Source organism: Amblyomma americanum, chromosome 9 (assembly GCF_052857255.1).
Source record: "Amblyomma americanum isolate KBUSLIRL-KWMA chromosome 9, ASM5285725v1, whole genome shotgun sequence".
Classification (NCBI taxonomy): Eukaryota; Metazoa; Arthropoda; class Arachnida; order Ixodida; family Ixodidae; genus Amblyomma; species Amblyomma americanum.
In genome coordinates this window covers 145,372,022-145,385,984 of record NC_135505.1, presented here as the reverse complement: position 1 = coordinate 145,385,984, position 13,963 = coordinate 145,372,022, and the positions used below count along the sequence as shown (strand labels likewise).

The window sequence follows — 13,963 nt, the reverse complement described above, 5'->3', positions numbered from 1 at the left end:
CTTTCCGATTCAGTGCGGGGAGAGGGGGGAGATGGGGGGGGGGGGGGGTTGCATACCGGCGTGGGTATCAGCAGGTATCAGGTTAGGTCGCGGTGAGAAGGGTGGAATGAAGGGTGCGCTAATGAAACTGAGCCGGACTGTCTCGTTCGTATAGCTGTGCTGGTTGTTGCTGCGTATGCGCTTCTAGCGTCAGACGGTCGCTTGCCTGGTCGCCTGGACATTTCGGTCTTAAGGAAGAAAGGCGCTACGGCTATTGCCTATGCGACAGCTACCTCGTTTCTGCACGAGTATCACGACAGGTGTGGCTTGTTGTTTAACAATACTGACAGTCTTTCTCGGGCTCTTGCGAGGTGCGCAAATGTGCTGACACCAGCGCAGCTGGTAAGAAGGCGCGATCTTCGAAATCATAGATCAAAAAAGCATACAACACTAAAAAAAAACAACCTCTCAGATGGGATTCGAACAAGAATAAGGCAAATGAAAAGACTGATGTGCGAAAAACAGAGCTTCTGACAGCAATTATTTACAAAAAACGACTTTTCTTGATAGAAACAATTACAGACATTGTTAACAAGCGTATCAAGCGTCACATCATTCGAAAATTGCCTGTACAGATTATTTCACAATTATATGTAACACAACGACGAGTTTGACACGCCTGCCGAGCCTTGTCGGCGCTAATCCCGTCTAGGCGAAGAAACTGGGTTGTGTTTGTGCGGCGATTTGGCGGAGCCGGGCTGTATGCGGCGGCAGTAAGGCGTCTGGCACTGGTGCAGCGACCAGACAACTGCTGCAGGATACAACTCAAGAACGAAGCGGCTTCTGTCCGTCGAAATACCCCCTTCCAGCCAATGGCGTCGGCCGATTCTCGTGAGCCTGCTGTAGCGTAACAATGCAGGGAGTAGCAGATGAAAGGGGATAGCCCTCTCCTTCCATGGTCATGTATAGTCCCCTTCCTGCATTGTCACGCTAGCTGACGTCATTGGCTTTAAGCGGGACCTCTGTCGGAGAAAGGACGCTTCATTCTTGAGTTGTACCCGAGATTAGTGCGACTTCGACTTCTCCTGATACTTGAATTTGATCAACGACGAGAAAAAAGTGGGCAAATGTTCTGAGTCGGCGTGCGGATTATCTTGGTTGCGTTGAAATTAGTGTCCCAGAAAAGTCTGGAATTGTCGATTACTGTGCTGGGATGTCAGCCATGGGTAATGAATACAGCTGAACCTCGTTATAACAAAACTGAAGGTGCCTGACGATTACTTCGTTATATCCGTAGCTTCGTTATAGCCCGTGTTGACCGAGCTTTCAACGGGAATCGTCATTCCTTCGTTATATTAATTATTTCGTTATAAACCGTTCCGTTACAACTTATAACGAGGTTCAACTTATATACATTTTCGCAGGCATGCGTTATGCAGGATCGCTGACCTCTCTGCTTGTCTACTGCTGCATTCTATGAAAAAGCTCTTTTTCTGGAGCAATGCAGTTTGTGGCTCAGTGAGGTGAGAGACCTTCACCACGAAGTGACATCATACCGCTGCTTCTACGAGCGAACTCAAGTGCTCGTCGTTGCGTCAGGAGTCGGAGGCGCCATCAACACCGTGCTTTATTCATCATACTGGTACATACTTTCTGAGGAAAGGAAATGGCGCAGTAATAGCCTCACATCTTGGTGGACACCGGAAGGGAAGGGATAAAGGAGGGACTGAAAGAAGAAAGAAAGAGGTGCCGTAGTGGAGGGCTCTGGAATAATTTCGACCACCTGGGGATCTTTAACATGCACTGACATCGCACAGCACGCGGGCGCCTTAGCATTTTTACTCCATAAAAACGCAGCCGCCGCTTTAATCGTTTTAATTCCACAGCTCAACGCGTGACGTCACAATCCTCTCGACCAATCCTGAATAGGTGTGGCATCGCGCACGGATTTTCCACCTAATGTCCGCTCTAACGCTGTCGCGTCAAAAGGTTTATGGTTTACGGGGGTTGAACGTCCCAAAGCCACTCAGGCTATGAGGGACGCCGTAGTGAAGGGCTCCGGAAATTTCGACCACCTGGGGTTCGTTCAACGTGCACTGACACCGCAAACCAACCTGCCTTTTTCACAGCATCACTAGTTGCAACCCTCTCTGCAAGGCTTCCCGTATTTGCCCTTGCGCAGAGAGCGCTTAAAGTTCCTGGCCCACAGTCGAGCCTGCTTGGTGCGCGGCCCGGACGCATCCGCAAGCTCCTTCCTCTGCCAGCGGTGGTCGTTGGGGTCCGGTGCCAGAAACGCCATCAGCCTCATGGCGTAGTCCACGTTCTGGTCAAAGTCGAGGTCCGCGAAGAAGTAGTAGTTGGACGAGCGGCACCAGGGCCTGGTCCTCTGCGTTGGCCTCTCCGCTCCTTCGATGAAGACGTCGACGCGGCCGCAAGTCTTCGAGACGGTCTCGTCGTCGCACTCCCTGAGGATGCTGTTGAGCTTCGCAGCGGTGAGTCCGGTCTGCTCCTGCACTTTGTAGAGAAGCTCGACTACCTCGAGGTTGCCGAACTTTGCAGGCGTCAGGAAGGCTTCCTCAAGGAATCTCAGGTCAGCTCTGGAAGACGTAATGCGGAAGAGAGGTGATCAAAGGATCAACCTTGAATCATATATTCCAAATGCCGCAAGATATTTACTTCTGTCTCTTGCGGCAAGATTCTCAACTATCGTGTCGCTCTCATCTGCTCACGAGGAGTGGACATGCCAAAGTACGTGCTTCCCATCACGCCTATTATATCTCTTAATTTTCATTAACTAAGCATCCCAGCAAATACAAAAGAAATCGTTATTTACCTTTCTTGTACAATAACTCTCCTTAACTCTCCGTTCAGCGGCTGTCTCGTCGTTTCTTCCTGATTTTTTTTCCGGGTCAGTTATTTGCGCTGCTTTTTTTCAGCAAATATGAACTTCCACCAAGCCGCCCAACATTCGGTGTTATTTCACTCTCCTCAAGAGCCATTCCAATGGCTTAGGCTCTGACAGCACCAATATTTTACGCGACAGCGTATACAGCTCGTTCGGTCGAAAAGCCGTCGGCGTAGTATAGTAGTCGGCACCGCGTGTCGGAAATAACTGGGGACTATACGTATCATGGTAATTTGTGGTTATCATGGTAATCTGTGGGAATTTGTGGTTATCATAGGAACCGTATCATGGTAATTTGTGGTTCCAATGATTGAGTATTGATTGGTGTGTGATAGGCGATGACGAGTTAATGAAATCATTGTAAATAATTGATTAACTGAAGAAATGAAAAAATGGAAAAATTGGGAAAACGGGGTTCAAAGGTGGGAGCTCTCCACTACGGCACCTTTTTCTTCATTTCTTCTCTTAGTCCCTCCTCTATCCCTTCCCTTACCGCGCGGTTCAGGTGTCCGCCAATATGTGAGACAGATACTGCGCGCTTTTTCCTTTCCCCTAAAACCAATTTTCAATTTTTTTTTCAAATGTGTCAAAATGCTCAGAATGAAAAGGGACAATGCTTGATGATGGTAAATAAAAAAATTTAGAGTGTGTAATTATTTAATTAATTCAAACGACTGAAAAATGAAAAGTGCGTTCTAAGGTGTTTTCAACGGGCAAGGCGTAGCTCCGAACGGTCTTTAGCGTTCCGTGCACTCCCTGGCAGCGCCGCAGCTCGTTGCCGCGTTCCACTCAAAAGAGGAGTTCCCGGGTTCGAACCCGACCGCGGCGGCTGCGTTTCTATGGAGGAAAAACGCTAAGGCGCCCGTGTGCTGTGCGATGTCAGTGCACGTTAAAGATCCCCAGGTGGTCGAAATTATTCCGGAGCCCTCCACTGCGGCACCTCTTCTTTTCTTCTTTCACTCCCTCCTTTATCCCTTCCCTTACGGCGCGGTTCAGGTGTCCAACGATATATGAGACAGATACTGCGCCATTTCCTTTCCCCCAGAAACCAATTATTATTAGCGTCTTGCAAGTTTTGAAGCGAAAAGCTTCACTACGCGGGACAGAGCCGAGCTTCGCGTGAGCCGAATTGGTGAATTGTGCGCATGCGCGAAAACGAGTGACGTCACGCGCGCGCAGGTGGTCGCTCCTCGCCGACTCCGTCGCCTGACCTTTCGGCGCAGCCACGCGCTACTGCACATGTGCGTCATGTGCATGCGCATGGAGGCTATATAGTGCGCTTGCCAGAGAATAGGCGTGCGCACTCGACATGGAAGGGAAGGAGAGTGCTGCTAGACTACGCAGAAAAGCTGAGAAACTAAATTCGTCCGATCCAGAAGTATTCCTTTCTTCCTTCACTCCCTCCTTTATCTCTTCCCTTACGGCGTGGTTCAGGTGTCCAACAACAAATGAGACGGATACTGCGCCATTTCCTTTCCCCCAAAACCAATTATTATTATTATTATTGATCCAGAAGTACTCGCTTGGGAGTTGGCTGCACAACAGAGAAAAAAATGATAAAGCTAAACGTGCAGCCGAAACGCCTAAACAACGGGAAATACGCCTTGCTAAACGACGTCGGAAAGAAGCCGAAGAGCGTGTCTTGGCCGCATCTTCAGCCAGCAGCAGTCAAGCGAGTGAGGAAGGGGAAACAAGAGAGTCAGAAGACGGAAATCCCAAGACTCGCCGTTACAACGACCACGTGGTACGACTTGGTGAAAGTGCGAGTGCGACTCATTCGGCCTATAGATAAACAGTGTATACAATACCAGCTAAGCTACGAAACATAACCATGACGTCAAACCAAGCATAACTAAAGCGTTTCGCTTGTATATCCAGGCTTAACCAGAGCTGAGCCACTGCCTATTTTTTGTTGTTTCTTTTCTTTTCTTCTGTGCAACATACTTTTTTATTATTTGTTATTTTTCTACTTCGTATTGGATTAAGGCCATTATACTCAGTGGCACTGGCCGGGACACTTTATTTTTAAGTATTTTTCTTAGTCCCAGCATAGTTTTACTGTTAGGTAATGCAGTGCAAGACAATAGAACAGTGTTTATGGTAACCATCAGTGTGGTGTGGATTTGAAACAAGGAAGTAATTACTCGCTAGGATCCAACCAAACACATGCATACGGGGGGGGGGGGGGGGGGTGTTCACGCTAAGAACTGGACTAACATGGTAATGATAAATTCAGCCTATCTGTGCCATCTGGTGGGTGGAATTAGATGCCTGGACGAGGGCGAATTTTTCTTCAGCTACTAGGTTCCTATGAAAATCGTTAGCTTTCATTAAGAGGGTTGCGAATTGGGCTAGTTGGTAGTTAGCATAGTCAAACCTAATTGCGCTTTTAGACTGACGTGGGAGAACACAGGGGCGACACAAACACTGGTGCCCAAACTATCAACTGAGGTTTATTGCAGTGTGCATATATATATAGGCTTAACATGTGAAAAAAAAAAACACATTGAACCAGCAACTTTGCTATCGTATCGTAAAGCGTCAGAAAGACTTTGTCCCAGCAGATCGGTTTATGTTTGGTATCTCTTGTCTAAGAATTACTTTTCCTGTTTGATAAGCAAGACTGATGGGTCACTAACACACGTCCCTTCTTTTCCTGATTCCAAGCATTAGGCTTCTCACAGCTCCCTGGTTGTCTTATCTCTGGATTTCAGCAGAGCTGTAGTCTGTTGGAAGTTGGAAGTTGGAATCTGGCGCAATGTGCCGCCAGATTTCCAGCTGAGATAATCTGCGGGCAGTTGCTGTTATGCCCTCTGAGTCTTTCATTTAAACATCTGCCCGTCTGCGCCAGATGCGATAGCTGCAAACCCCACTTCCAACAGACTACAGCTCTTCTGAAATCCAGAGATAAGACAACCAGGGAGCTGTGGGAAGCCGACTGCTTGGAATCAGGAAAAGAAGGGACGTGTTAGTGACCCTTCAGTTTTGCTTACCAAACAGGAAAAGCAATTCTTGGACAAGAGATACCAAACATAAACCGATCTGCTGGGACAAAGTCTTTCTGACGCTTGGCGATACGATAGCAAAGTTGCTGGTTCAATTGTGTATTTTTATGTTTTCACATGTTAAGATTGTATATGTGTGCGCACCGCAATAAACCTCAGTTGATAGTTTGCGCACCAGTGCTTGTGTCGTCCCTGTGTTCTCCCACGTCAGTCTAAAAGCGCAATTAGGTTACACCACGTTAACTTTTCTTTGTAGCCGTATGGCTGCTAATACGTGTGACTAATGAGCAATTACTCCTAGATTGCAAGAGACTATTGCACAAAACCAGTTGTGACACCTGGACGCCCTCATGAGTCAGAAAATATCGCTCGCACACGTTTAACAACGGCTAGTTTTGGAGCAAGGTTTTATTTCCTTGATAATAAGCTAGGGGTTTGCTCCGCTGTTTCGCATTATTAATCATTTACGCGAATGTTCGCTTCTTGCAAAAATATTCGATTCTGTCTTATCACCCTTCGATTCGTATTCGATTCGCTATTCTTGTTTGATTCGGTAGGAAAGGAAAATTATTTGTGCTCGATTGAGTTTCGGAAAAGTGATTTTGCACACTCCTAAATGCTGAAAGATTTTCAGTTGCTATCATTCCAATCAATAAAATTGCACGAGGCCTCGGCACATTCCGTTGAGTTAGCGTTATTTCCTGGCTTACTGAACCAACAGTTTCAGTAACAGACAGAAGCATCTTATTCATTTGAGTGTCATCTGATCTATTCATCTTCTGAGACACTTTACGCCAAGTCTTATGAAACAACCGGAAAATCATTTGTCTGCTATAGTTTAGAATCATTAGTAGTGCCATAAATAAGAACGTATTCGCAGACTCATTAAAGGGAACGCAAAGGCTGGGCATCTTTTAAAATGTTTCCCAAGGCCGGCACGTGTCAGCTTAGGCTGGTTACAAGCACAGTTAGCTACACTGATACGCGAGAGAGGAGAAAATGAAATATGGCACAAAATAGCGAGAAACAACTGAAATCTTGAGCGCTGAAGTAGATGGTTTACGGTTTAAATGTTGCAAAGCGACTCAGGCTATGAGGGACGCCGTTGTAGAAGGCTTCGGATAATTTCGATCACCTGGGGTCCTTTAACGTGCACTGAGATCGCACAGTATACGGGCCTCTAGAATTTCGCCTCCATCAAAATGCGACCACTGTGGCTGGGATCGAATCCACGTCTTTATATAATTGGTTTTGGGGGAAAGGAAATGACGCAGTATCTGTCTCATATATCGTTGGACACCTGAACCGCGCCGTAACGAGGGGATAAAGGAGGGAGTGAAAGAAGAAAGGAAGAGAAAGGTGCCGTAGTGCAGGGCTCCGGAATAATTTCGACCACCTGTGGATTTTTAACATGCACTGACATCGCACAGCACACGGGCGCCTTAGCGTTTTTCCTCCATAAAAACGCAGCCGCCGCGGTCGGGTTCGAACCCGGGAACTCCGGATCAGTAGCCGAGCGCCCTAACCACTAAGCCACCGCGGCGGGCCGGATACACGTCTTTCGAGTCAGGAGCTGAGCGCCATAACGACTGAGCCACCGTGGCGGCTAGAGCTGAAGTGGATAAAGCGATGGTTTTTAGGAGCCGGCGGGGACTAGATTTACTTCCCCGCCTGACCTCGTCTACAGAGCAGAGGAGGCCTGAGGAGCTCCCCCCCCCCCCCCTCGAATCAAGTTCACCCCCCGCCAGCTAGAAGAAATTAGGTTGTGCCACTCCCTAACAAAATTCCCGGCTACGTGCCAGCTGCAGAGGGGCTCCATACCTGATGGATATGCTGTTTACCTGAGAGATCCCTCCTCCGCGTTGATGTGGTACACGTATTGGCCAAGGACCAGGAGCACGATGTAAGGCTTCACCACACCGCGGTGGCCTTTGTGAGCGAGGGCAGTCAAAAACCTTCCGCTGGGACAAGGCATGTCTCCGTCAAACGTGGTCGGCACTGCCGCGACCAACGCCTTCTTTATGCGGGTCCGAAAGAAGTCCTGCACATCCCTCACCGGCTTGGCTACGACCACGGACATCGCCAGGCTGTAGAAGCCGATGATCAGGCCGGCTTCGTCCAGGGCCTGTCGACTGCTTCGACTCTTCCGTATCAGGTCGGCCAAGTAGTTGACGAACCTAATGGTAATAATAATAATAATAATAATAGTAATAATAATAATAATAATGCTTATTTCGCAACCATACAGTACGTGATGGCAGGCTGCTTATATAAAAAAAAACGGTCTTCTTGCAGCTTGACTGCGCCACGAGCACGCGGTCTTAAGATTTGGCGTCGTACAGCAGCTTACAATATGAGGTAATACAGTGGATACAGGTAGAATAGAGAATTATACGGTGTTCAGACAGAGTTATATAACAGCAGACAGAAACAATACAAATGGCAAACAAACGAATTAATTACTCATTGCTACGCACCCTTTCCAAAAATTTCTTTGGGCAGTCATAGACTGTCCATACATAGGTTTTCTCTGTAAGGTGTATAGACTGTCTGTAGACAAATGCTACGGAAGTCTATAGGCGATACAGGTCCAATAGAGAGCCTATAGAGAAGCTATAGATTTATGGCCGTACACTTTTAGAAGACTTTTGTCTATAGAGTCTATAGACTGTTAATATCCATCTAAAAACGGCGCACAAAAATACATGAAAAAAACAGGGAGAACAGGTCCGCCCTGTTCTCCCTGTGTTTTTCCTTTTTTTGTGTGTGTGTGCCGTTTTTAGATGGATCGTTACCAACTAGCCCAAATTTCTACTTTACAGACTGTTAATAGACAAAATGAAATATCTATAGGAAGGCATTGGGGTCTATAGGAAGCCTATAGACTGTCTATAGACCAGTTTTACAAGGGCAGTTCTTAGTGAAAACAAATAAAAAGAAAGCAAGAGCCGAAGTTTGTTGAGAGAAAGAAAATACTGCTCTAGTTTACGATACGTGATTGTTCAAGAACAATGTTATTTCATACAAGTGATTAAGCAATCGTAGTAACTTGTTTTCTATACAGTTTCATAAGCATAATTAGTTCTACAAGTTTTAATGTTCCATCGGCCATTACCCTGGCGACGAAGGCAGTGGCTCAACTTCTTCCTTCTTGCGCTCGAAGATGGTGGGAAGCTCTGCAACGTTGAGGACAGCTCCTCTCGGCGGAACCCGGTCGACGGGGTCGTGAACCCTGAAGATGTCCGCGAACAGCGGCTTCGCTGGATCCGTCGGGGACGGCGTTGCTGCGACGCACTCAAGCATGAGGCCGTCGAAGGAGTCGTGCCACCGGTTGGACGCGAACACCCGAAGCCAGGCCGCGTAGAGCGAGCGGCGAGTGGCGTCGTCCGGGTACTGCACGCCCATGAGGACTTCCCGGGCGCCTTTGACGGCCACCACGTCACTCCAGTCCGAGCGGTAGTAAAGCTTCCGCAGCAAGTTCTGGTCTCCCGAGCGCAACGCCATGCCCCGCAGCAGCGACTCGAAGAAGTCTGCCGCCATCGTCAGCTCTCCCGATTCGGCCAGGAAGCCTGGACGGGAATATTGGCACGAGGGAACGCTACGACATGTATATCTGGATAAACTCCCGTGTGCTGTGCGATGTCAGTGCACGTTAAAGATCCCCAGGTGGTCGAAATTATTCCGGAGCCCTCCACTACGGACCTATTTGTTCCTCTCTTCTTTCACTCCCTCCTTTATCCCTTCCCTTACGGCGCGGTTCAGGTGTCCAACGATATATGAGACAGATACTGCGCCATTTCCTTTCCACCAAAAACCAATTATTATTATTATTAACATCTATAGTTTGGGCGCCTGCCACCATGTGCTACATGGCTACGAATATAAAAAAAAACTACCTCGGGAATTTTGTATGTTCGTGTGGTTGTCAGAGCTGGCCAGTGCGTGCGCATGAAGAATTTTGTAAGATTCTGCAGTGCGTAGAAAGAACAGGCCATCACTGTCATCATCTTCGCGCACTAGCTCGCTGCACTATTTGGTTTTCCTACATGAGCAATAACGAGCAGTAATGAGTGTTCATTAACATAAACGACCACATGGGCTCATTAAATGATAAATATAAGTACAACACCCTAATCAAGCTGGAAGCATGGAAAATGAAGCGAAATGCAAAACGGAGGATAGAAATTGCAGGAACAAGCCACCGCGGTGGCTGAGTGCTTACGGCGCTCGGCTGCTGGCACGAAAGACGCGGGTTCGATCCCGGCCGCGGCGGCCGAATTTCGATGGAGGCGAAATGCTAGAAGCCCGTGTGCTCTGCGATGCCAGTGCGCGGCAAAGAACCCCAGGTAGTTGAAATTTCCGGAGTCCTCCACTACGGCGTCCCCATAGCCTGAGTCTCTTTGGGACGTTAAACCCCCTAAACTGAACCAAACCCAATTGCAGGAACGCAAATTCGTTGACTCAGGGAGCTGAGTGATTGCACTAATGTGTTTTTGCTCCTCGGAACATGTTTGTATTAATAACTGTGCCGACTGTGCTGTAACAAGTACGAGTTTCGTGGCGGACTGAGGCGGCCTGCACTCGCACTTTGCCACTGTGATCACCGGTCTGCTGACTTTCGGTTTCCGGTCGCGTTGCTTATCTTTGAAAGTGGCCCCTCTTATTGGTCGGACTGCAAAGACGTCATTAAAGTGACGTCGCGGCGGCTCGTTTATCGCAGGCGCTTTGGATCTGAAAGGTTTCGTTTAGTTTGGTTTGGTTTAAGGGGGTTTAACGTCCCAAAGCGACTCAGGGTATGAGAGACGCCGTAGTGAAGGGCTCCAGAAATTTCAACCACCTGGGGTTCTTTAACGTGCACTTACATCGAACAGTAGACGGACCTCTAGAATTTCGCCTCCATCGAAATTCGACCGCCGCGGCCTGGATCGAACCCGCGTCTTAATTCGGGCCAGCAGCCGAGCGCCATAACCACTCAGCCACCGTGGCGGTGTCGGATCTGAAAGGGTTTCGGGACTTTCAATGGCGGTTTTCTCAGCAACGCAGCCGCTTTTCCGCGTACAGAAAAAAGCCGGAAGTGTTCCTAAGCGATAGTCTATCCCTCTCGCCTATATAGTTTCATATTTCCCTTTAGTGTCCCTCTAACGTATACATTAAACTACTTATGGGTTTTTGCCTATTTCTGACTTTGGCCGACATAAACAATAGCAAATAAAATCAACGGGAACATACATGAGCTTGTGCCCATGAATGCAACACGTATGTACGGCTTGTTGTGCTCGCGCTCCCTTCCTGCTGTTGAGTTCGGCGAAGTTGATTGAACATGGGGGAAGATTCCCTGAAAACCACCGCGAAGGTGAATGAGCCCTGTGGAAGAAACGTGGCTGCAGGAACATCGGGTGCAGCGACGATAATAGCGTCCCCGCGTATTCGTTCCGGTCCTCAGACCACGAAGTACAAGATCAGTGTTGCCCTCTTCAGTCACGCTGGGGTTGAAAAATTGCCCGAGTGCCGCGCCTTCGACAGAGGTTCCGCGTTCCGCTCATCAGTACAAGATCTTTCAACCCCTGCTGGGAGACAGTCTGCATTCCTGGGTCACGCAGGCGCCTTCCGGGTCCACATGGGCGCGGTCCGGACACACGTGCGCGCCCACCTGGAGGCCGCGTGGACGACAACGTGACCGGGCCCTGTTCCCTTTCCCTCGACCGAGCTGCGAGAGAACATCAGGACCGCCCTGCTGTGGGTGGTACCATCAGTGCCATCTTGTGATTGGACATCATTCTTCGAACTGTATTCCCCAGCTAGGGATCTGGGGAATACGAAGAGTATTTAACGAGCTGCTGGTTTGGTACCAGAGAGAGCCCCCCCTCTTGAGAGATACCCTTTGCTGGGAGAGACTCCCGACTGCTAAGAAGCCCCCTTAACTGAGAGGCACTCTCAGTTGCCCTTACTTGTACATTATGTAAATAGTCTTGGTATAAACTTTTCCCAGTTTTCTTCCTCCGATCGTCCTCGTCTCTTCTCCAGCCCAGTCACGCTACCTGAATCCCAACAACTGGTGGCAGCGGTGGGATGCTGCTACCTGAATCCCAACAGGCTGCTGTGGTTTCCTACCGGCTCCGGTTATTGTTTCGTAATGCGTGTTGTTTAATGAAATAAACGGGCCATGGACACCAGAAATGACGCGTCAAGTGCTTCGTCCGCTAACTTGTCGTTTTCGGTGTCCATGCCGGGTGTATCTTTTTTTTTTTTCGCGTAAGCTACTCACAATCCGAAACAATACTTAGCTCGCCACTGCCAACTATATAGGCATTGCTCTGAAAGCAAGGACAACCAAGCATCAAACTGCCATCGCACGTGCTCGGTACAAGGGCTGCGAAACATACCTGGGAGGCGAACGACGAGAAAGCAAGCAGCAAAGGTGATCCGCCGGCTGTGCTTCGCCGAGGCTGTCGTATATACACCCTATATCTGAAGGACACCGGTCGCGCTGTTGCTCACTGCGTGCGCGCCGCGCGACGCTCGCAGATTGAGGCTTACCGCATGCCATTCCAATGTCGCTGCGGTTCGACGAGCGACTTATCGGCCGACCGATAGCCACATTTTGTTTTTATGCGGGAAGGTAGTAGCGGCACAATTATTGTAGATAACGGCGCTATTTGGTGTTTTGCCCGCTATTGAGCTCAAAATGCAGATCGGGTCGATCTCCAGGGCTGATTATTGGTTGCGCTCCAGAGCATCCCAATCTAATCCGTCTCTTTGAATTTTTCTTCTTTATTCCGGATGCGGTGAATGGGGCAGATGTAAAAGCGGTTATAGAATGAAGGATGTATTTGTATGTAGACAGGAAGCGTCCAGAAGCCATTGTGGATTTGATTTAGATCTGTCTAATAAATTACTCAAGCACCCACGCTAGAGCGGATGTTTATTTACAAAGGAAGACAGAGAGGTTGATCGTCACCGCTCAGCGCGACCAACAGTCGCGAATGCGCACGCCACGTGCCTGCGTCGTCTGCGCATTGTCTACTGGCGGCCACGGTAAGCAGTGCCGCTAGACGGTATACGCTACGATGAGTAGAAAGTTATAACACAGCCCGATGCGCGACCCCGTACCGTGATCCGCTTCCGCACGCCGCCAGTGCGCGCGTGCTGATTGGTCGATCCCGACGCATGCGCGCAGCGTGCCGGCGCCTGGCGCCATCTGACGCCCTAAAAGTGATCTGCGCATGCGCAGTAGCGCCCCTTGGAAGCGGATCACGGCAGCGGATCGCGCTATGCAATTAGTCTATAGCGTCTCTAATGGTGGCCTGATAACAGCCGCCGGTCCAGCAGTCCAGTTCGTCGAGGAAGGGAACTGCCCGGGGAAATTTCCAATCTTCAGGACTAGTGCCCCGTATTCTGAAGCGGACAATGCTCCACTTTCTCGCCCATATATACTCGTATGTGGTGCAGGCAGAGACTGCATGGTTCCTAGTGTCACGGATGTGTCACTTCAGCGGCGCAGTTTGGAGAGTGCACGTCTTCGTAAATGGAGGTGCCGCCTCGCGAAAGCCACTCTCGTTAAGAGCAGGGACACCGGGCAAACAAAAAGGAGCTCCACTTGTGCTCTCTTTGCGGTACTATGCAATGTCACTTCAGGAACACCACGTGGTACAAATTATAATCCGGAGCCCTCCCAGCTTTGGCGCATTAAACCCCACATACCATACCATACCTTACCATACACCATACCATACCACAACACATGACATAACATAAAACTTCAGAAAACATAAAACATATTAGTAGCATTCATTTTTGATAACCGACGAACTCATGTTATGCAGGCTTCGCTCTGGGCCAAATACAACAATTATTAATTTGTTTCATTATTCTCGCCACCTGACGGCAATATGTAGCCAACTGCATTGTGCACGGTAATAAAGATATCAGGCTTATGACTAATCGTTTTTGTAATTGCTTCTTGCCCTTTTCACGCATATCATTAATTAGGGGTGATAAGAGGCCTATCAACATTTTTGTTGTGCTTTTAAATGCCATTTAAATGTAGGACGACACGCTGTGTTAGATGCCTGAT

At 48.7% G+C, this 13,963-nt stretch overlaps 1 protein-coding gene across 1 annotated transcript; it reads right to left on the bottom strand.

Annotated features, from left to right (window-relative positions):
* Positions 1 to 1,990: 1,990 nt before the first annotated feature.
* LOC144105708 (uncharacterized) lies at positions 1,991 to 12,422 on the bottom strand. The gene is made up of 4 exons (XM_077638811.1): positions 12,273 to 12,422; positions 9,005 to 9,458; positions 7,731 to 8,066; positions 1,991 to 2,576 (listed from the first exon to the last, which is right to left on the bottom strand). The coding sequence occupies exons 2-4, from the start codon at positions 9,427 to 9,429 to the stop codon at positions 2,114 to 2,116; spliced, it is 1,224 nt and encodes a 407-aa protein (XP_077494937.1). The 5' UTR covers positions 9,430 to 9,458; positions 12,273 to 12,422; the 3' UTR covers positions 1,991 to 2,113.
* Positions 12,423 to 13,963: the final 1,541 nt, after the last annotated feature.